The sequence below is a fragment of the Canis aureus genome, chromosome 3, assembly GCF_053574225.1.
Source record: "Canis aureus isolate CA01 chromosome 3, VMU_Caureus_v.1.0, whole genome shotgun sequence".
In the NCBI taxonomy this organism is placed as follows: domain Eukaryota; kingdom Metazoa; phylum Chordata; class Mammalia; order Carnivora; family Canidae; genus Canis; species Canis aureus.
Window position 1 is genome coordinate 21212622 of NC_135613.1, and position 20852 is coordinate 21233473.

General features: G+C 41.0%; 1 protein-coding gene and 1 pseudogene across 2 annotated transcripts in view; one reads left to right on the forward strand and one right to left on the reverse strand.

The window, feature by feature from the left end:
• USP10 (ubiquitin specific peptidase 10) overlaps positions 1-20852 on the forward strand; it is a 72659-nt gene that overhangs the window by 16685 nt on the left and 35122 nt on the right. Inside the window, exon 2 of one of the 2 annotated variants that reach the window (XM_077891046.1) lies at positions 17441-17509. The exons of the other annotated variant lie outside the window; for it this stretch is intronic. Within the exon in view, the coding sequence (XP_077747172.1) occupies positions 17441-17509 (69 nt within the window). The remainder of the gene's footprint in view (positions 1-17440; positions 17510-20852) is intronic. 2 annotated transcript variants of the gene reach the window in all.
• On the reverse strand, positions 3184-3302 carry LOC144311647 (U4 spliceosomal RNA; annotated as a pseudogene).

Genomic DNA, 20852 nt, shown 5'->3' on the forward strand with positions numbered 1-20852 from the left:
AACCAGAACAAGAGAGTATGTGTATGTTCCAGAGTTTTTGTGTCTTGGGGTTGGTGCCCTTTTGATCCACCCTTGAACCAAGCACTGGGGGCAGGGGTGGGTGGCATGCCAGGTCGGGCTCCTCTTTAGAGCTGGGAGTGGGTGTGTGTCAGTTTTCTGAGCTGGGTAACCACTCACCAACAGGGGAGGAGGAAAATGAACTTTCAGAGGATGGCTGCAGAGTCCTTTACAGTCCCATCCGGGAGCATCATTCTTTCCCACTCTCCTTTTCCAGGTTTGTCAGTTCCTCCTCTTCCTGGACTTCTGTGACTTTTTTCTTGGCAAGTCATCCTGTACAGTCTAATGGCATTCTACTGTATTTCAGTCTTCCTTTAATTTTATTGTACCATAACTGTTTAGGTAAATATCAATATATATTTACCAGATTCTAAGTATTGTGCTTAAACACTTAAGTGGTTAGGATCCAGAACTTGAAAAGACACAAGGAGATCATAATTCATTTCCAGAGACATAGAGGTGAATGAGCAATTACCATGAGATGTGATGTTGCTTTGACAGAAATAAGGAGTTGGGAATACTTCCCTGAGGAGGTGTTGCCTGTGTTGACCCTTGACAGGCAAGCAGTAGTCACAGCAGTGGGGGAAGAGGAAGCTGCTTGCGTGAAGGCATCAGGCCAGGAGAATAACTGGGGTTTTAGATGCACAACAAGATGAGGCTAGATTGTTTAGGCAAGGATGGCCATTATACCAGGCTAAAGAGTTTAGATTCCATCTCTATATACTGTACAATTAGAAATTGACCATACATCCTGGTTTTAACACCTGTTGTTCCAGAATAATTAATGTGATTTTTAACAAATATTTTATTTATTTATTCACAAGAGATACACAGAGGTAGAGACATAGGCAGAGGGAGAATCAGGCTCCATCCAGGAAGCCTGATGTGGGACTCAATCCCAGTACTCTGGGATCACGTCCTGAGCCAAAGGCAGATGCTCAACCGCTGAGCCAATGCTGAGGCATCCCAATTAATGTGATTGTTTTACTTGAACTGTGCCTCCAGTTTGGATGATAAATGGTCACCTGACTTAAAGCAGTTGTTCAGAGCCATGTGATAGCAGTGTACAGGATGCAGTACTTATCTGGGATTACATGAAATATAGCATACTTCTCAAACCTAAATTACAGAAAAAATCAGCTGGGGATCTTTTTGATGGCACATTTAGCTGCAGTAGGTCTGGGGTGGGGGTTGAGAGCTGCATAAGCCCTTGAGTAGTGCCACTGTTGCTGGCCTGGGGATCACCCTTTGAGTAGGAGGGTAGTATAGGACATTAGGAGTGTCAGAGGGTCTCTGAGGTCCTTAGAATCATACGCCAAAATGTGGGTGTGTGCCTTCTTCAGGCTGTGGGCCTAATTTGCTTACATCAGATTCTCAGGGAATCTGCTACCACCCTAAAACAGTTAGAAGTCACTGCCTTTTAGAAATAATGTAATGATGAAATGACATCTATATATTAGATGTCTTTAATGAAGTGCCTACCTCGTGAGAGTAATTCAGAATGCATTCTTCCTTCCCTCCCACTTCTCCCCCGGCCAAGTTCTTTGAGGCAGGAAATGTTGCTTAAACATTTAAAACAACTTTTTAATATTTATTATACTGTTAGCGATCAAGAGACATCTATTTGGTTTGATGACGAACTCTGTTAGGACCGTTAGCCATTCTGACAGCATTTGAGGGTCCTCTTAGGTGTCAAGTATTTTATTAGGTATTTAGAGGTTGCTGTTTACTCTTGCAGATCGCCAGGCTTGGAGGGAGGGTCATCAGGGCTTAGGGTGGATAGTAAAAGAAAACGGCAGGATTGAGGGTGGCTCAGTCAGTAAAGCATCTGCCTTCAGGTCAAGTCATGGTCCTGGGGTCCTGGGATCAAGCCCTGCATTGGACTCCCTGCTCTGTGGGGAGTCTGCTTCTCCCTCTCCTTCTGCTACTCCCCCTGCTTGTACACTGTCGTGCTCTCTCTGTCAAATAAATAGATAAAATCTTAAAAAAAAAAAAGAGAGAAACAGCAGGATTGAAAAGATGAATCTATTTTTATAATAATATTATTGAGATATAATGTATGTTCAAAAAGTTCTCTTGCGTTTGATTCATTGAGATACTGTTCTCTGCGACTCAGTCGTGTGGGATATCAGTAGGCATCAATCAATTAGAATGCTTCTTTCACTTTATGTAGTTGCCATGTTTTTGCCAAATAGAGCTTTCTGAACATTTGATATTTTGTTGATGTGTCCCAGAAATTTGGGATGGAAACCGTACGTAATTTAAGATAATCTTCAAAGTTTCTCATCTAGGAGGTTGGCAGAACAATGAAGTGTGTTTTTTGGCATAAGCATAGAAGCTGGTTTTGAGAAAATAATGGACCTTTTGAGTTTAAGGTTAAACAAGAATATAAGAGTGAAAGTATTGTGGGGTTAGCAGCCTGAAAAATGGAGCTGGAATATGATTGAACAATTCACACTGAAGATGTGAATTTGGACTTCAAAACAGTTGAAGCTGAGAGAGCAGGAGAGCTTCTTGTGGGGGATATTGATGGGCCACCCCAAAGGAGAGGAGCAAGGGGTTTGAAGCAGAGTCCAGTCTTGCAGGGTGCAGGATCCACTGACAGAAAACGTGTGTGTGAGAGAGCTCTCGATTTTAACAGATTGATGGTTGATCTAGCTGGATGTATAAAAGGATGCTGGATTGGATGGGAGGTTATTTCTGAAAAAGAGTGTTGGAGGTGAGTGTTAGATTTCGGTTAGTTTAGAGCAAATGGGAAATGAGCTCAGTTATAAAGATTGTTTTTGTGGAAAAGACACGTCTAAAAAGTTGCATGGGGGGTGCTCCTGGGTGGGTCAGTTGGTTGAGCATTCATCTCTTGGTTTCAGTTCAGGTCTTGATCTCGGGTTCTTGAGATCAAGCCCCATGTAGGGCTCTGCACTTGACAAGGAGTCTGCTTGATTCCTCCTGATCATGTGTGCACTTGTGTGCGCGCATGCTCGCTCTCTCTCTCTCTCTCTTTCAGATAAATAAATAAAAATCTTTAGGAAGTTGCATGGGAGTGGAAGTTTTTTACCAAATTATTTCCAGTTGCATGATAGTTTTCTTCTGATTGACATTTAGCTTTGTTACCTTTAAGTTGTCTGTGGTTAGTAAACCTTTATAAGCACTAAAAGAGTCCCCATTTTATTATTTAATTTATTAATTAGCAATAATTGCGCCTCGGATAAACCTCATTGGCTATGATACTGCCACTGCGCAAAGCTTACTTAATTTTTAAAAATATTCGTGTGAGAGAGCATGAGCGGGGAGGTGGGCAGAGGGAGAGAGAGAAGCATACTCTCCTGAGCAGGGAGCCTGATGCAGGCCTCCATCCCAGGACCCTGGGATCATGACCTGAGCAGAAGGCAGACGCTTAACCTACTAAGCCCTTGAGGCTCCCCAAGAGTTCCCACTTTAAAAATATCTGCCCTGAATGTTGTTCATCAAGCAGTAGGTCCTTTTATAAAGTGAATAATAGTCTCAAATGGTTTCATAGTTGTTTCTGTCTGGCTTGGGAGCAGAACTGAGTATGAAGCAGTTCTGCTCACCTATCCTCCTGTTTGCTTTTCTCTCCCACCTCTTGATTGCCTATAGTGGTAGAGCTTTTTCTTAGGTCAAGGGAACACCCCTACACAGTGATTCTGAACCCTAAGTGCTCATCAGAATTACACAGGAAGCATTTAAAATGTTGCCTGAAGCCTTGGGATCCCCTTACCCCCATGAACCCTGAAAATTTTCAGGTATAGCCTGAGGATCCTCGGGTGGTTCTAGGGGTAGCAGGGGCTGAGAACCACTGCCATAGGCCATTAACCTGCCTCACTGACTCTGCTTCCCTGTTAGATGAGCCCCACCAGCGGTTGGTTTTCTGCTTCTATGGAGAACAGATTATTGTGAGCTCTTTGGGTGAAATACCTCTTTTCCAGGATACTCAAGTTTCAAGCTGCACATATTTACAACAAGGGGGACTTGCTGAAGCCTCAAGTTTAGTTTACTCTAATAAAAGATCTTTAGGGGCTGCTGGGTGGCTTGTTAAGTGTCCAGCTCTTGGTTTTGGCTCAGGTTGTGATTCCAGGGTCATAAGATCAAGCCCCACTTTGGGCACTATGCTCAGTGCAGAGTCTGCTTGCGATTTTTTTCTTCCACTCCCACTCATATGTGCTCTCTCTCTCAAATAAATAAATCTTTTAAAAATATTTTAAATCATAACATGAACTTAAATACATAATTCGGTCTGTTGTTTCGGTTGGTAAAGTAAACCATTTCTGCATAGTTGCAGTCTTGTTTTCAGCAGATTAGGTGGAAGTAAAGCCGAAAAAGCAAGCAGTGGACTCGGCTGGCCTTAGCTGACAGCACCTATTCTTGTGTTCTTGTATTTTCAGCAGATCATAATTTAGCAGCTTTTACTGCTTGGACCAACTCTTCTAAGTAACTTGGTTGTCATTAACACAACCAAAACAACTCATTAAGGGGAGCATTCTGTATTTCCTCCCTCTGGATGTATGGGATACAGGGGGATACGTTAGGCAGTCCTAGATCTTACAAAATGCTTAAGAAACCATTGGCAATGGCTAGCAAATTAGAAGAAAATCATTTATGTAGTAACACTACTTTTTCCCAAATGTGTTTAAACTTGAAGCTCTGGTTTAGTGATGTACTTTCCTTTCTGGCAGGTGGCCTTCAGTAGCCGAGCTTCTGTTGGTTTAGTTCCAGCATATTTCATTAAGTAAAAAAATCCTGTAGAACAGATGCACTTACAAGTTTCTGCCCATGTAGCACTCTGTTTAATGAAACACTCCAGGTTTGACTCAGTGTTATTGGCAGTAATTGTCTGTGTATGGTGTGGGGTTTGAGTAGGTGGCTGGGGGATCTAGGCAGTAGAACGGCCAAGCCAGACCAGAACAATCTGAGGTATAGTGATGGAGGAACTACAAGAGTGGGCAGCAAAATACAGATGGGTGATGGTATATTTTCCCAGTAAGAGTCTTTGGACCAAGGAACATGAAATCTTTAAAAAAAATCCTGATGTGTGGATGTTTACAAAAGGAGTGTTTAAGAATTCTGCTTATGTAAGTGAAAGATTAATACTGTGGTCCCTGGTCTTCAGGAGCTGCTTTTATAGTACAGCTGCCTTATCCTCCTTAGTTGTAGATGTGCGCTGATTGTGCATTGATTTTAAAAAATCATTTTGAGTTGTAGTTTAATACAATAAGTGTACTCATTTTAAGTTTTCAGTTTGAGTTTTGATAAACACCTGCCGAGGGAACTACCAGCACAAACTGTTGCCCAGAAAGCTCCCTCGTGCCCCCTGCCAGGAGTCTTCACCCTGTCTGAGGGTGAACCGAGGCATTACTGATCTGCTTCCTGTCAGTCGAGGCTATTCTCCTTTTCTAGAATTTTATTTAGGTGCAGTTCTACGGGGTGTACTCTTCTCTCTGGCTTCTCTCACTCTGCATAACATTTTGAGATTCATCCGTCCTGAAAGAATTCTCTCCCTTTTGTTACGGAGTAGTATTTCATTATATGGATGTGCCAAGTTCTCTCTTTAGCTCTTGACGAATGTTTGCTGTTTGGGTGTTTGTGAGATTGAAGCTGTGGTCTTCAGTCATATGCAAGTCTTTGATGGACATGGTTTTTCACTTCATGTGGGTTAATAACTACCTGGAAGTGGAATTGTTGGGTCATGTGGTAAGTGTGTGTTTTATTTTATAGGAAACTACCAAGTTTCTTCAAAGTGGCTATGTTGTTGACACATGCATCAGCAATCATGAGAACGCCCCTTCCTCTGTATCTTCACCAGCACTTGGTGTTTATCAGTCTTGGTAATTTTATTGTGCATCAATTTTAAAAGGGAAGAATTTTTTGTCCACATTTATGACAGAAAAGGGACACTGCAGATAGGTCATTCTTAGTGAAATACATTTTTTTTTTCTTAAAGTTTAAGCCAGAAAGAGAGAGGGACAGTAAAGACTGAGAGTCCCCTCTTCACACTGGACACAGGTGATTTATTTGGTAGGCAAGGATAGTAATACTGCCCTAATCCTTTCTGATCACGTCCATGGTGTGTTTTGGTGTGTTTTACCCTTTTTTTTTTTCTTTCTGGATTTAAAATGGGAACGTTCATTTTTCTTTAGTTGGAGAGGCCACATGATAATTGTGAATGGTTTTCCTCTAGGTTAAAATATATGCCTTTAAAAAAAAAAGATTTATTCATTTATTCATCAGAGACAGAGAGAGAGAGAGGCAGAGACAGAGACATAAGCAGAGGAGAAGCAGGGTCCCTATAGGGAGCCTGATGCGGGACTCAATCCCTGGATCACACCCTGAGCCAAAGGCAGACGCCCAACCCCTGCGCCACCCAGGGGTCCCAAAATACATGCTCTTAATAAGTTTTCTCTAAAGCTTAATTCAGATTGTTTTGGTTGTTTAAATGTGTATTTTTTTTAAATATTGTATCTTAAAATTAAAAGTTACACCTTGGTTATATTTAAAAGTGAAAATTGCACTTCTGGGTGGAGCATCTCTGATGATCTTAAAAACAGGAGAATAAAAACCAGTCAGAGCAGCCAAGGTGATTTGTCAGCACTGACATGTGGGAAGTTCCCTGATGTGGAGGATGGAGAGGCTCTCATTCTTTATCCCTAGAATTTACATTTGTGATAGGGTTTTCCCTTTATCTTCCTCTTCCTTTTGGTTCAAGAAAGCTTTTTTTGAGCACCTGCTATTATGCCAAGTACTGCATTAACTGCTGGCGATACAAAGATGAATTTAACTTGGTTTTGTTCTTTTAAAAAAGACCTTTATGGGGGCATAATATATGTGCACTGAATTTCACCCTTTTAAAGTATATATGATGAATCTTGACAAATGCACACATTTGTGTAATCACCTCCATAGGTAATGTACCTTTCAGCCCTTCCTGTGGTTCTCAGAACATCCCCATATGTCTCCTGCAGCCTGTCCTCTTATTCACCCTTGGCCCCAGCAAAAGTAGAGCTACTATTAATTTTTTGTTTATTGGAGTTCTGCGTGTTTTCCCTTATCTTTTTTTCCCCCTTTCTTCCCTCCCGCTCTCTCACCAAACCTTCCTTCCTAGATTAGCACATAGGTGATTGTAATGAATATTAAAGTAGGTGGAATCTTGAACTTCCTCTAGAGCTATCCCAGATTATATGCACTAAATTTATTCCCTAATAATTTATCATCTCTTTTCCATGTGATAAAAGTTCTAGATAGCATGTTAGTGTATAGTGAGGACTCTTTGATCTTGCTGTTTAGTATTAGTTGAGAGCAAAGCAAGTTAAAATTTAACTGCCTTTGTGGAAGTTAACTAATTCCACAATGTAGATGCAGAACTGAAAAGTTGGTAAAAAATGGATTTCTATTAGATGAATCATGTTTTCTAATTTGGAAATGCATTTGGTGGGGACAGGTTTTAGCTGAGAATCTCCATTACAGCACTTCGTATACAGCCAGTCTGTTACAGATCCTGCTTAGGAAGGTGAGAGGCAATCTTCTGATAGAACTTTAGTAGTCACATAAAATACACAAAACTAGACAGCACACCGCACTGTTCTGATGGTTGAATTGTAAGAAGAGGGTTATGCCTTTGGGAGTGGCTTTGTAACACAGTTTGTCCATTCTGTCCCCTTCTCAGGACCTCTCTGCCCCAAGAAAGTAAAACAGAGTTCTGCTCCAACCCAGTCCATTGAGGAGCAGGCCTTCCTCTGCCTCCGTCTTTGCTTTGCCCTTTGTAAAACTCACTGCAGCTTGCACTCCACTCATGCTGTGACAAAACTGTAAATGTGGTGTCCTGAACCCAGTGTCTGTTTTATTTAGTTTATTCTTATAATCTAGCACAGCTCAGTGTGGATAGTTGGTGCTCAGTACATATGGTTAAATCAATGCAGTTCCTGCTGTGCATCAACTGCCTGTACAGTGTTATCGCCACATGTCCCCAAACCACCTACAGCACTTTGTAGAGTTGAAAGTGTGCTGTGAACTTTCAGTAGATGTCACTTAGTATTCATCAAGTAGCAGGCATGATCAATAAAGTTTAGTAAAGGGGTGCCTGGGTGGCTCAGTCGGTTAAGCATCTGCCTTCAATTCAGGTCATGATCCCCACGTCCTGGGATTGAGCCTCCTGTCAGGCTCCCTGCTCAGTGGGGAGTCTTTTTGCTCTGCTCCTTGCCCCACCCATTTTTTCTCTCTCTCTCTCAAAAAATCTTAAGAAAAAAGTATAGTGAAGAAATTAGACTTCTTATGCAAGCACTTTTCTTCTTTTACTTTGTTGAGATAAAATTTACATATTTAGAATTCACCTATTTGATAAGAGTACATTTCATTGATTTTTAGTGTGGTCACAGAGTTATACAACCATCACCAAGTCAATTTTAGAACATTTCGTCACTCTAAAAAGAACCCCTAGGTCCAATAGCTGTGATTTCCCATTTCCCCTTTCCCTGAACCCCTAACAACTACAATCTACTTTACACCTCTAGAGATTTGCCTCTTCCAGATATTTCACATGAATGGATGCTACAACTTGTGGCCCTTCGTTCTTTTACTCAGCATGATGTTTTCAGGCTTCATCCATGTGTAGCATGGATTTACCTGAGGATGTTTCCAGACCCTTGTTTTTTTTGTCCTTATTAGATCCAGGATCTACTTTTGGAGCCAGGGAGAGCTCTGGGGGTTTCTAGTTCAGCACACCCTCATGTTAAAGATAAACTTAAGGCTCACTTCACCGTCGGAACAGTTTGTTAGTCTTTCCTGTTTCATCATCTCTCCCAAATTCATCTTTCTTGGGTTGGGAAATGAGGGAGGAGGAGGCTTTGCGCCTCTTAGCCTCTTGTTTGCGGTGCCTGCTTCTGTCCCTGCGAGGCTCAGCTGGTGCCTGGGCGCAGGAGATGCTTCTGGGAGCTGGGCTCCAGTTGCCAGCCTCATCGCCGGCCTCAGGAGACTGAGGGGGTCCGTGGGTGTGCAGCCACACGTTCACTGCACTGCCTTTATCTGAAATTTTTCCTCTGAGGCCGATCTCCTATTTCCATGAGTCCCTTTGAAGGCAGAGAATATGCTTCGGTGGCACCCTACATACGTCTTTGTGCTTTTAGAGATGAGGTTTTGAAAGTTGGACTGGAGGCATGACATGCTGTGTTCCCGCGCCCCCTAGTGCTGCACTGGAGTGCTGGTGCCCTGTTTCTCCTGGCTGCCGCTTCTGGAGATCTGTGCACAGCCAGCTGTAGGTGGGGCGGCGGTGGGGCCTTCCTTGCCCTGACATTGCACCTTTGCTTTTCCTGTAGCGTGAACATGGTGTTTCCAGGTTTGCCCAACCCTTTCCCCAGGGTTTACGGAGCAAGACCCTCTAAGGGCCATGGCTTTGGGTCTCCAAACGATGAGACCCAGAGTAGCCACATCCTGGTGCTGCACTTCAGTGAGGTGTCTTGTGTTCATCCTGTGTTGTGGGCTTGCCCCCTTTTCTTGCAGCACTTCTATTTTTGTCATATCGTCTCTGAAAGGATAAAAAAATAATCAGACATGTGAACACTAGGAGTTCTGAAAGCCTGAGCTGGGGTTAGTTGGAAATAAGGGGAAGTCAGCTGTGTCCCTGGTAGTGGGCAAGAGTCTCTACACCTCACAGGCTTGTCTCTGTAAGACGGGAATGGAGAGGCTAAAAGCCCTTGGGGCGTGCCCTCTGACCACATGCCTTTCCTCTGGGCATGATGGCAGCTGGGAAGGGAGCATCCCATTTTGCTTTCTTGTTCCTTATGACTCCATTATTCATCCAACTCTGGTGGGGTTTGCTTAAAACCTAGAGGGAGGGATCCCTGGGTGGCGCAGCGGTTTAGCGCCTGCCTTTGGCCCAGGGCGTGATCCTGGAGACCCGGGATCGAATCCCACATCGGGCTCCCGGTGCATGGAGCCTGCTTCTCCCTCTGCCTATGTCTCTGCCTCTCTCTCTGTGTGATTATCATAAATAAATAAAAAAGAAAAAAAAAAAGAAAAAAAAAAAACCTAGAGGGAGTTTCCAGTTTTGCCTTATAGTATTTGTGATAGCTATTAGAAGAGTGAAATTCTAAATGACAATATAAATGTTTTTGTAAAAAAAAAAAAAAAATAAAAAATAAATGTTTTTGTAATGCATTTGGGCCGAAAGAGGGCCTTCAGGCATCTTCTTATGTTTTATCCTCACCAAACCTGTGAATTGAGCATCTATGCTGGGCCCTGCACTGGGCTTTGGAAATGCAAGAAATAATGCACTTGTTCCTACTGTTTCTTCTCCCACGCAGACTCAGTTGCCCTGTTTTATCTTTTTTTTTTTTTTTGCTCTAATAGGACAAAACTAATTCATGCAGTCTGTGACATTTTCTTCCCCACTAAATTATAAATAATGTGAAATCAGGCAGAATCATTTTTATCTTTTTTAACCCAGGCTCCTATAATATTTTTTCCCTAAAAAAGACTTTACATTTTTTAAAAACAATTTATTTATTCATGAGAGACACAGAGAGACAGAGACACAGGCCGAGGGAGAAGCAGGCTCCATGCAGAGAGCCTGATGTGGGACTCGATCCTGGGATCCTGGGATCACGCCCTGAGCCGAAGGCAGATGCTCAACCAATGAGCCACCCAGGCATCCCAAGCCACTCAGGCATTCCCCTCTGGAGGATTATTAATACATGTAAAGTCTTGGGATGCCTGGGTGGCTCAGTGGTTGAGTGCCTGTCTGCCTTCGGCTCAGGTCGTGATCCTGGGATCCTAGGATCGAGTCCCGCATCAGGCTCCTCACAGGGAGCCTTGCTTCTCCCTCTGCCTGTGTCTCTCCCTCTCTCATGAATAAATAAATAAACAATTAAAAAAAAAAAAAAACCTCCAGAGGAAGGAGAATGTCTTATACTCGGAAATAGTTTCAGATTTACAGAAGTTGCAAAACTAAAAGTAGTATGAAGAACCCCCCTCATTTACTCCTTTACCCAGATTGACCAGTTAAGATTTAACGCCCTTTGCTCCATCGTTGGCATGTGCTTGAGTTCTCTCTTCACATACACACATACTCCCAAACTCATGCACACATGCAGACACACACTTTTCCCTCTACCCTCAGATTTGAGAGATTATGCACCATGATCTTTTACCCCCATATGCTTGAATGTGTTTCCTAAGAATAGGAATATTCTCTTACATAACCAGTAAGATAGTTTACTGCTTTCATAAGTCTACACTGGTGCAATACTTTTTATAACCTGTCCATATTCTAATTTTGTCAGTTGACCTAATAATCTTTATAGCATTTCCCTCCAGGATGGGATCCAGTCTGGGGTCAGGCACTGCATTTACTTGTCATGTCTCTTTAGCTTCTGTCATTCAGGACTTTTCCACAACCTTTCACAACACTGATTTTTTTTGAAGAAAACAATCCTGCCCTTCTCTGACCACATTCTTCATTTTGCCAAACACGTAGAATAATTTGTGATTGAAAATTAGGAAGGCCTTTGGAGAAGATACAGAACCTGAACACGTTAGTGGCATTTGGCCATTGTGAATTTCTGTGACAGACTCTTCAGCATCACAACGCTGTGTGGCTTCGACCTTTCGTCAAGCATATTAAGTTAAATACTTGTCAATAAAATGCAGGACAGTGTTCTCTGTCCATGCACTGGGATTGCTCTCAAATAAATATTTGACCTTTGTTTTTGTCGATTTTAACAGGACATTTAAAAATTACCTTTCTTCCTCCCAATGATTTATGTAAGGTTTTTTTTTTTTTTTTTTTTTTAAAGATTTACTTATTTATTCATGATAGAGAGAGAGGCAGAGGCACAGGCAGAGGGAGAAGCAGGCTCCATGCCAGAACCCGACGTGGGATTCGATCCCGGGACTCCAGGATCACGCCCTGGGCCAAAGGCAGGCGCCAAACCGCTGAGCCACCCAGGGATCCCCATAAGCTAACTTTTATAAGCAACTCTCCTATTTGCCTTTCTGGAACAGTGTGAATAATAAATACTTATTCTTGGTAATGGTTCTTGTGGTAAGTTTTTAATGATGCAGGTGATTTTGTTAAACTCTGAAATGATGTCATAGCCTCAGAGTTTTTATGGGATATTTTGTTATATCGTTCCAAGTGAACATTTGAATGGTTACCAAAGAGGTATTTGTTACTGTACCTAGAAAGAAAGATTTGTCCTTTTTGTTGCATGCATTGTGAAGGGTGGGAATTCTCTTTTGGGAAACTTTCCCTTGCCTGAGACCCCAGTGGCTTGAACTCTGCTGATCTGAGAATGAACTCCCTCCTCTACTGCAGTCCTTCGTTACATTTGCATTTCTGGTTAAGCATAAGCAGTATGTGTACAGGCACAGAGGAAAAAGATCTGTGTCGTTTATGTGCTGTGGGCATATGGGGAATACTCACTCTGGAGGAAACGAATCCTAACCAGACTCCTTGGGGAGGTGAGCACTGTGCACAAGCGCTGCCATTTTTGGCACCAGCTTCCTAGCAGTCCCCTCTGTCATCTCAGTCACAGAACTGAAACGACCATTCTTTATATTGTGGAGGTGTAACTGCTCACTTTCAGACTGGTGCATTTGAAGGATTGAAAATTGGTCTGATTGTGTGACAGGAGGATGTGATTCACGGGTACTTTGATGGCGTTGTTTGTTGCCGCATGTAAGCCTGCGTTCAGGAAATCACAGTGGAGTAACACAGCTCCAGCTAGCCATTTGTTGAGTGCTAAGTGATATTTTAGTGTTGCATAGTTGATAGTTAGCAGTTGCTTATGACGGCTTTTTTGGATTAAATGTTCTCATCAAGTTCTAATCTGTTGTCAGTAAAATCTTGAACACAAGCGCAAATTTAGGTGCAAACTTGTAATTTCTTTGCAAAATGAGTGTATCTTTAATTGTATGGTGATTTCTGAATTGTTCATATTGACTTTTTGCAAGTAATTTTTTGAATAAAGAATTCAGAACTAAGAATTCTGACACAAGACACATTAGGAATCTGGTGCGGCTGCACTGCTTGCACGTGGCTTTCCCTCGGCTCCAGCTTTCCTTCCCTTTTGTTCCCAGAGTGTTCTCTTCCTTTAACAGTATCTTGGAGATTTTCTCCCCACCTGTACAGCAAGCTCTTCCTCATTTCTCCCCATTTAGATTTGTGACCAGGTTGAAGGTATGATCTGGTAGAGAAATTAGTAGCATGAAGTTGTAATAAAAATGCATTTAGGGGCATCTGGGTAGCTCTTTTGGTTTTGGCTGGTAGCATCTGGCTCTTGGTTTTGGCTTAGGTCATGATCTCAGGGTCCCAGGATTGAGCCTCTCTGACAGGCTCCTCACAGTGGGGAGTCCGCTTGAGGATTCTCTCTGCCCTCCCCCTGCGCTCTTTCTAAAATAAATAAATCTTAAGAAAAAAAAGTTTAAAAATCTATAAGAAAGTTTTTCAAATAATTATTATTATTTTAAGATTTTATGTATTTACTTGAGAGAAAGAGAGAGTGTGTGGGCACGCGCAAGAGGGAGCGCAGGGGGAGAGGGAGAAGCCGAGTCCTCGCTGAGCTGGGAGCCCAAAACTGAGGCTCTGTCCTAGGACCCTTGAGATCATGACCTCAGCTGAAAGCAGATGCTTAAACATCTGAGCCACCCAGCTGCTCCTCAAATAATACTTTAAAAATAAAGAAATTAGGGGTACGTGGGTGGCTCAGTCCGTTGAGTGTCTGACTTGATTTTGGCTCAGGTCAGATCGAGCCCTGCATTAATTGGGCTTTGTGCTGGGCATGGAGCCTGCTTGGGATTCTCTCTCCCTCTTGTAAAATAAATCAGCAAAAATGGTTAAATTGAAAGAAACAGAAGAGAAACTTTTTCCTTGGAACCTTTCTAAGCACTGCCATGGCTGGCAATGAGGCTGCTCCCAGCCGCCTGACATAGGAACATGGCACTTGCTGGTCACTCCCTCTCCCTCTTTACTGACATGGCATTAATAAATTGTCCGGAATTTTAGCTCTTTTATTGCACTACCCATATCTTTTTAAGACTTTAGATTGTATGTAAACCAAAATAAAAATGCCTGCTTAGAAATGTGATTCCTGATGCAGACCAAGGAAGAAAATCTGACTCAAGAAAATAACCTAACAATCCTGTCAAGCCTTCCAGTTCTCATCTTTATATGTCCTCTCCACATTCTGAAATAAAATAGGAGTCCTTCTTTCTTTCTTGTAAGAGAAGATAGAATGGATGTTTTTGCTATTTATATTAAATTAAGCACCAGGAATACGGTTTCTGCATCAGACTTCACAGCTGCTGTATCAGCAGTTTCTTGGGTCTTGCTTCTTTGTTTACAACTCTTGTATCTCTTGAATTCATTTTTTGGAATTCTTAAACACCCCTTCCTCAACAGAGGGGTGTGTGGATGTAAGATAATTTTTTTCTTTTTTGCATTTGAGGAGTAATCTTAAAATGTAGAATAGAATTCTATGAAAACAAAATGCCTTGGAATTCTAGAGACATAATACCTTTTTCTTGGAAATTTAAAACCATTACTTCATTGCTTTATAGTCTTATTGATGATTCTGCTATTACGACCTTCTGCTGAGTTTTTAAATTTAGTAATTTAAGTTTAATAACTTTCTGATGTGCATGAACAAGACATTGTTCTCTGATGGCACACCCCTCTCCCCTTTTTAATTAAGTAGGCTCTGTGCCCAACACAGGCTCATGACCTGAACTCACAACCCTGAGGTCAAGGTAGCATGCTCTTCTGACTGAGGCAGCCAGGTGCCTCTACTTGCTCCTTTGTGATGACTATCTGGATTTCTTTCATCTGTCAGAATCTCTGTAAGGATACAGATTAGAATTTCTTTGCTTTCTCTTCATTTTTGTCCTCACATGTCCTGTGATTCTTTGTTGTCCACTTCTGTTTGGAGACTGAAATCATTAATGTTTTAGTGGATTGTGTGTTTCCTTGGCAATTAGGATGGTTACTGCTTTTCCAACAGGCTCTCCTGTGAAAATTTCCTTACCCCCAAAAGTTCCTGTGTGCCTCTTTGTAATCAGCCCTTTACAGCCACTGATCTGTTTTCTGGCCTTATAGTTTTGCCTTAGAATGTTACATAAATGTAATCATATCACATGTAGCTTTTTAAGTTGGACTTCTTTCCCTTAGCATGATGCTTTTGAGAGCTGTTGAATAGCTTTTCATTTTATAGATGTACCACGTTCACCTTTTGATGGACATTTGGTTATTTTTAGTGATGATGAATAGAGCTGCTGGAAACATCAGCATACTTTTTTATTTATTTTTTTCTTTTTTGGTGGACAGAGGTCTTCATTTCCCTGGGATAAGTGAGTAGGTGTGGGATAACTTGGTAAGAAACTTCCAAACTTTTTTCCAGAGCGGCCGTATCATTCTGAGTCTGTGTAAGCCATGTAGAAAGTTCCAGTCATTCCTTATCCTCATCAGCATTTGGTATTTTGGGGACTATCTTTTCCCAGTTTATGGCTTGCCTTTTCATTTCCTGCTGAGTAAATTTTGAGGTTTTATATCTAGACTTAAAAGATCTCTATCCGGAGTGGGCCTGTAAAGGGATGCCAGTCAGCAGTGTCATTTCTTCACCTCCACCCTTTCTGCCACTTCCTTTTCTCTTGGAAGATACCTTTCCCTTCCATTGCTTGTTTTACACCTGGCTGCAATTAATACACGCTTTTTTCCCCTGGTGTTTGAGATGATAAGGGGGTCTGAGTTCACAGTGAAAGTATTGCAGATGATGATTTCTAAATTGTTTTGGGACTCTGCTTATTTTTACCATAACTATTAATGCACAATTTTTTTGTGGATCTTTTTTGAGTATGTGTGAATATTATGTGATGATGTTCTTGTTTTTAATACGTATTTATGGTTTTGGTAGCTATTGCCAAAGAGCCCTCCAGGAGTATTCTCTCGAGAAATATCGGTACACTTGGGCGCCTGGGCAGCTGTGTCAGTTGAGGGTCTGACTCTTGGCTTTGGCTCATGACCTGAGGGTTGTGAGATAGAGCCCCAGTCAGGCTCTACGCCCATCAACTCTGCGCTCACTGGGGAGTTGGCTTGAGATTCTTTCCTTCCCCTCTCTGCTCCTCCCCCCAGCTGACACACAGTCTTTCTAAAATAAATTTTAAAAATCTTAAATATCAGAGCATTCTTTTTTTAAAAAAAATATTTATTTGAGAGAAAGAGAGCATGTGTGCATGCGTGTGCAGAGGAGCAGGAGGTGCAGAGGGAGAGGGAGAATCCCAAGCTGACTTCCCTCTGAACTTGGAGCTCTGTATGGGGCTGGATCTTAGGACCCTGAGATCATGACCTGAGCTGAAATCAGGAGCTGGCCACTTAACTGACTATACCACCCAGGTGCACCTTGGTGCAATCTTATTAACAGGCAATGAGAGTTGTCATTTACTTACATTTATGATAATAATGGGCATTATCCATTTACATAATATGTAGTTATTAGTTATTTTTGAATCACATGCTTGGAAATTTCCCTGCAGGTTACTCAGCTCCATTAGAGCAGAGGAACCACAATTCTGCTTACCATTTTATCCCCAATACTGATTATCATGCATGGCGTTAGTAGGCTCTAAATAATCATTGATTAGATGAATGATTTAGTGAGTGATTGGTTCTTTGTTGTAGAAAATCAAGTCATTCTGATTCTTGTCAGTGACTTAGTTTTAAAGCTCCAGGGAGAATATGAACTGCTAGGCACTTACCAAACTTGCTTCCATTCATTTGAACCAGTTGTTTTTCCAGAAAGTTACACTCAGAATTCTGTGAAGTGAGGGTTCACAACTAGACTTGCATCTGTTCAGTAATTTATTCATCATGTTAAAATGAAATTTCAGGATGAAGAGGTACATATATATATCTTAAAGATCATTCATCAGGATCATTACCATTTTCCTTTTTTTTTGATTTCCTTACCTTCCTCTGAGAACCAAGTTTTCTATTCTCCATTAGCTCATAGCCCAGAACACTGACGTGGAGGTAGTGAAATGAGTCAGCAGAAAGGTGAAGGGGATATACCTGGAAGTGTCTGTGAGCCAGAAAGTTCTCCTTCAGGCAGGACTCTGCTTCCACGTTTGGTGTACACAGTTGGCCTCTTTCTAAATAAGCTTTATCGATTTCAGAGTGTTCTTTGACAATTTATGGAAAAGGCTAAATATTTTCTTGTTAATTGGAAATCTCTGCTTTGCAGGCCCTTGATTTGCAGAGCTCAAGAAAGGATCTTGGGGCTCCTGGACTATGATTATACAATCTTAGATTGTATAATATGTAGCGTTTTTTCTGAAAGTGTATAAGTTGTATATTTTATGTGATCAGGGCCTGTTTTCTCTTTTCCAGTATATTTTTGGAGATTTTAGCCCTGATGAATTCAATCAGTTCTTTGTGACTCCTCGCTCTTCAGTTGAGGTAAGACCAAACATTTTCTTGACTATATATGTAAGTATAATTAATGGTTATGTTTTAGTTTTGATTTTTAAATTTATGCTCTTTTGATAAATCCAATGTACAGAAAAGGACAGAGACTAGTAGGAGAAATGCCCAAACCCACCAGCCAGATTTTACTGATATTAATAACATTTTGCTATACTTACATATAGCAAAACACAGATACAGTTGAAGCCTCCCTGTACCCCCTCCCCTCTGCCAGAAGTAACAGCTCTGCTGAATTGGTATTGTTTACTCTGATTTTCAGCTTTTACTACATACATGGGTATCAACAGATAGTAATATCTTATTGTTTTATGTGATTTAAATGGTAAGTGGTGTCATACTACAGTTGACTCTTGAACAACACAGGGGTTAGGAGCACCAGCCCTAGTTGATTTGAAAATCTGTGTATACCTTGTGATTCCCCCAAAACTTAACTACTCATAGCCTACTGATGAACAGAAACCTTCGTGCTAACATTAACAATGAACACATTTTGTGTTATAAGTATTACGTATTTATTCTTAGAATAAAATAAGCTAGAGAAAAGAAAATGTTAGGAAAATAATAAGGAAAATACATTTATAGTACTGTACGGTATTTGTAGAAAATAATCTGCCTGTAAAGTGGACCTGCACAGTTCAAACCCATGTTGTACAAGGGTCAACTGTATATTCATCATTTTGAGGTTTATTTTAGACTAACATATTCTTTATATTTATATCTGCTGATTTTTTGTTCTTTTTTTTTTTAATTTTAATTGCTCATTACCATAGATTCAACAGCTCTCACAGCTCACTAACCTTTTTCCTTTTGAGGACCATTTAGGTCTTCTGTTCTTACATTGTTACAAAAATGTTGCAGTAAACATATTTTACATGTCCCCTCATGCTTCTTGGTGGGGTTTCTCCAGGATACAGGTCCTAGGAATGGAATAGGTCAGTCTGCAATGAGTAATTGGCTGTACTTTTACTGGAGACTGCTGATCTGCTTTCGAAGTAGTTTAGCAGTCTGGATGGATCCCCATCAGCAGTGCATGAGCATTCTTACCATCTCATTTAAAGAAAAAATTCTTGCTTATTCTCAGTATAGGCATACTTAAAATTTTTGTTAATCTGATGGGTATGAATGGATTCTCATTGTTTTAATTTATAATTCCCGGATGACAGTCAAAAACTGCTGCATCATTTTCATGTGCCTATTGACAACACAGATTTCCACTTCTGTGACTTAACCCTATCTCCCTTGTCCACGTTTTTTGTTAAGTGGCTTGTATTTTTCTTATTGCTTATAGGATTAAGAATCCCTGGCTTTGCATGTTACAGGTACCTTTTCTAGCATGAGGGCTTTTAAACTTCATATATGATGCGCTTTTTTTTTGTTGTTGTTGTTATGCAAGGGAAGTAGGTTTTTAACTCCAATGTCAAATGTATTGGGTTTTTTCCTCATGGTTTGTAAGTGTCTTTAAGAAATACTTCCAGGGGCAGCCCCGGTGTCGCAGCAGTTTAGCGCCACCTGCAGCCTGGGGTGTGATCCTGGAGACCTGGGATCCAGTCCCACGTCAGGCTTCCTGTATGGAGCCTGCTTCTCCCTCTGCCTGTGTCTCTGCCTCTCTCTCTGTGTCTCTATGAATAAAATCTTTAAAAAAACAAAAAAACAAAAAATACTTCCCTTCCCTGAGGTAATAAAGATACTGGTTTTCTTCTAAAAGTTTTAAGGTTTTGTTTTCACTGTAGTGTATACTACAGTTGAAATGGACTTTGATGTGCATGTGAAGTGGGACTGTAATTCGTCTTCTCCCATGGCAGTAGTGAGTTGTCCCAATGTCATTCACTGAGCACTAGGTCATTAGTTGTAGTGCCCTTTGGCTGAGGCCCTCCTTTTATCTCTGTATTATTACCATTCGTTTTAATTGCTGCGACTGTATAATCCATATTCTGGGAGGGTACACACCCTCTTATATTTATTTAGAAGTATTTGATACTCCTTCATCCTTACTCTTCCTTAGGAATTTATGAGCAGCATGTCAAGCTCCATAAAAAAATCCTATTGAAATTTCTGTTGGAATTGTGTTAAAATTGTGGGTTAACTTATATAAGAATTAACATCTTTATGATAGTTTTCCTAAACACATTTTTGGTGTATTTCTCCATTCAGGTCGTCTTTTATGTCCATTCTTAATGTGAGTAATGGTGTCTGTTTTAGTTTAATAAAAGCTTACTGGGAACATTTGTTCATATTCATATTGTAAATATAAAAACTGTTGAAATTCCATTGAAGAGGAGAAAGGGTGGTGGGGGGGGGGTGGGGAGTAGGTAGGAGTCAAGTAGAACTACTTAACTTTAATAAGACCTAGCCAGCCACTTCGATTCCTTAATAAACATCCATGGTAGGTTTGCACACATGTGAAGTGTTTTTGCATGGAGTTCTTTTATTTGGCAAAGTGGAGCAGGGGAGGCTGACTCCTTAGAATTGGAGCCACAGGCCAGTGTTGCTTGTGGCCTTGGCTGGTCCTTCCCGCTTCTTCACCTTGGCTTCTGGAACTCTAAGCTCTTTCTGGAGCTATAGAGGAAGGATTAAATGACAGCATGTTGAAAGTGTTATTTCAGCTGCACAGATGAGAGAAAGATTTATTGGTTTATCCTCTTTCATTTTAGGAAAAGGGAAGAAATCAAAGAAGACAGCGCTTATATCAGGTTTTATTTTAGAACATGAATAAATCCAATTCCCTGCCATCTCTCTCTGCTTTGTGTTCATTGATGGTAATAGGATTTTAAGGAACATAAGGATACAATTTAGTGAAACTAAGTTGTATTTCCTAAGTCAGTAAAATGTATCTGTGCATTTTAGATTCTGTAGAATAAGACTTTAAGTTTAGTGTTTCCTGACAAAAAAGATAATAATTAGGCAAAACATAACCAGATCCCATATTTCCCAAACATTAGTATTAACTGAGGTTCTACTCTATATACTTTGTTAATGGTTTGAATTTTAAATCATTTTCTGTCTTTGAATCATGGTAAGATTTGGGGCACCTGCCAGGAATAGGACTGTCTGTGCTCTTTGCAGTTACGGTTTTAAAAAACAATAAAGCCTAACATGTGTTTTACAAAAGCTTTTCTCAAGTGTGTGCATTTATGTGGGTTTGTGAGGGCTTGTTTGCAAGTAAGGGTCAGAATAAAAACTTGGGTTTTCATGTGATGTGAAAGTGGAAACTGTACCATATTTCAGGGCTGAAGAAGCTGGGCTCCACCCTCCCTTTGCTATGTAAGCAGGCTGGCCAGTCTTGGACAGTTTCTTCCATATCATTGTGCTTTCTTAA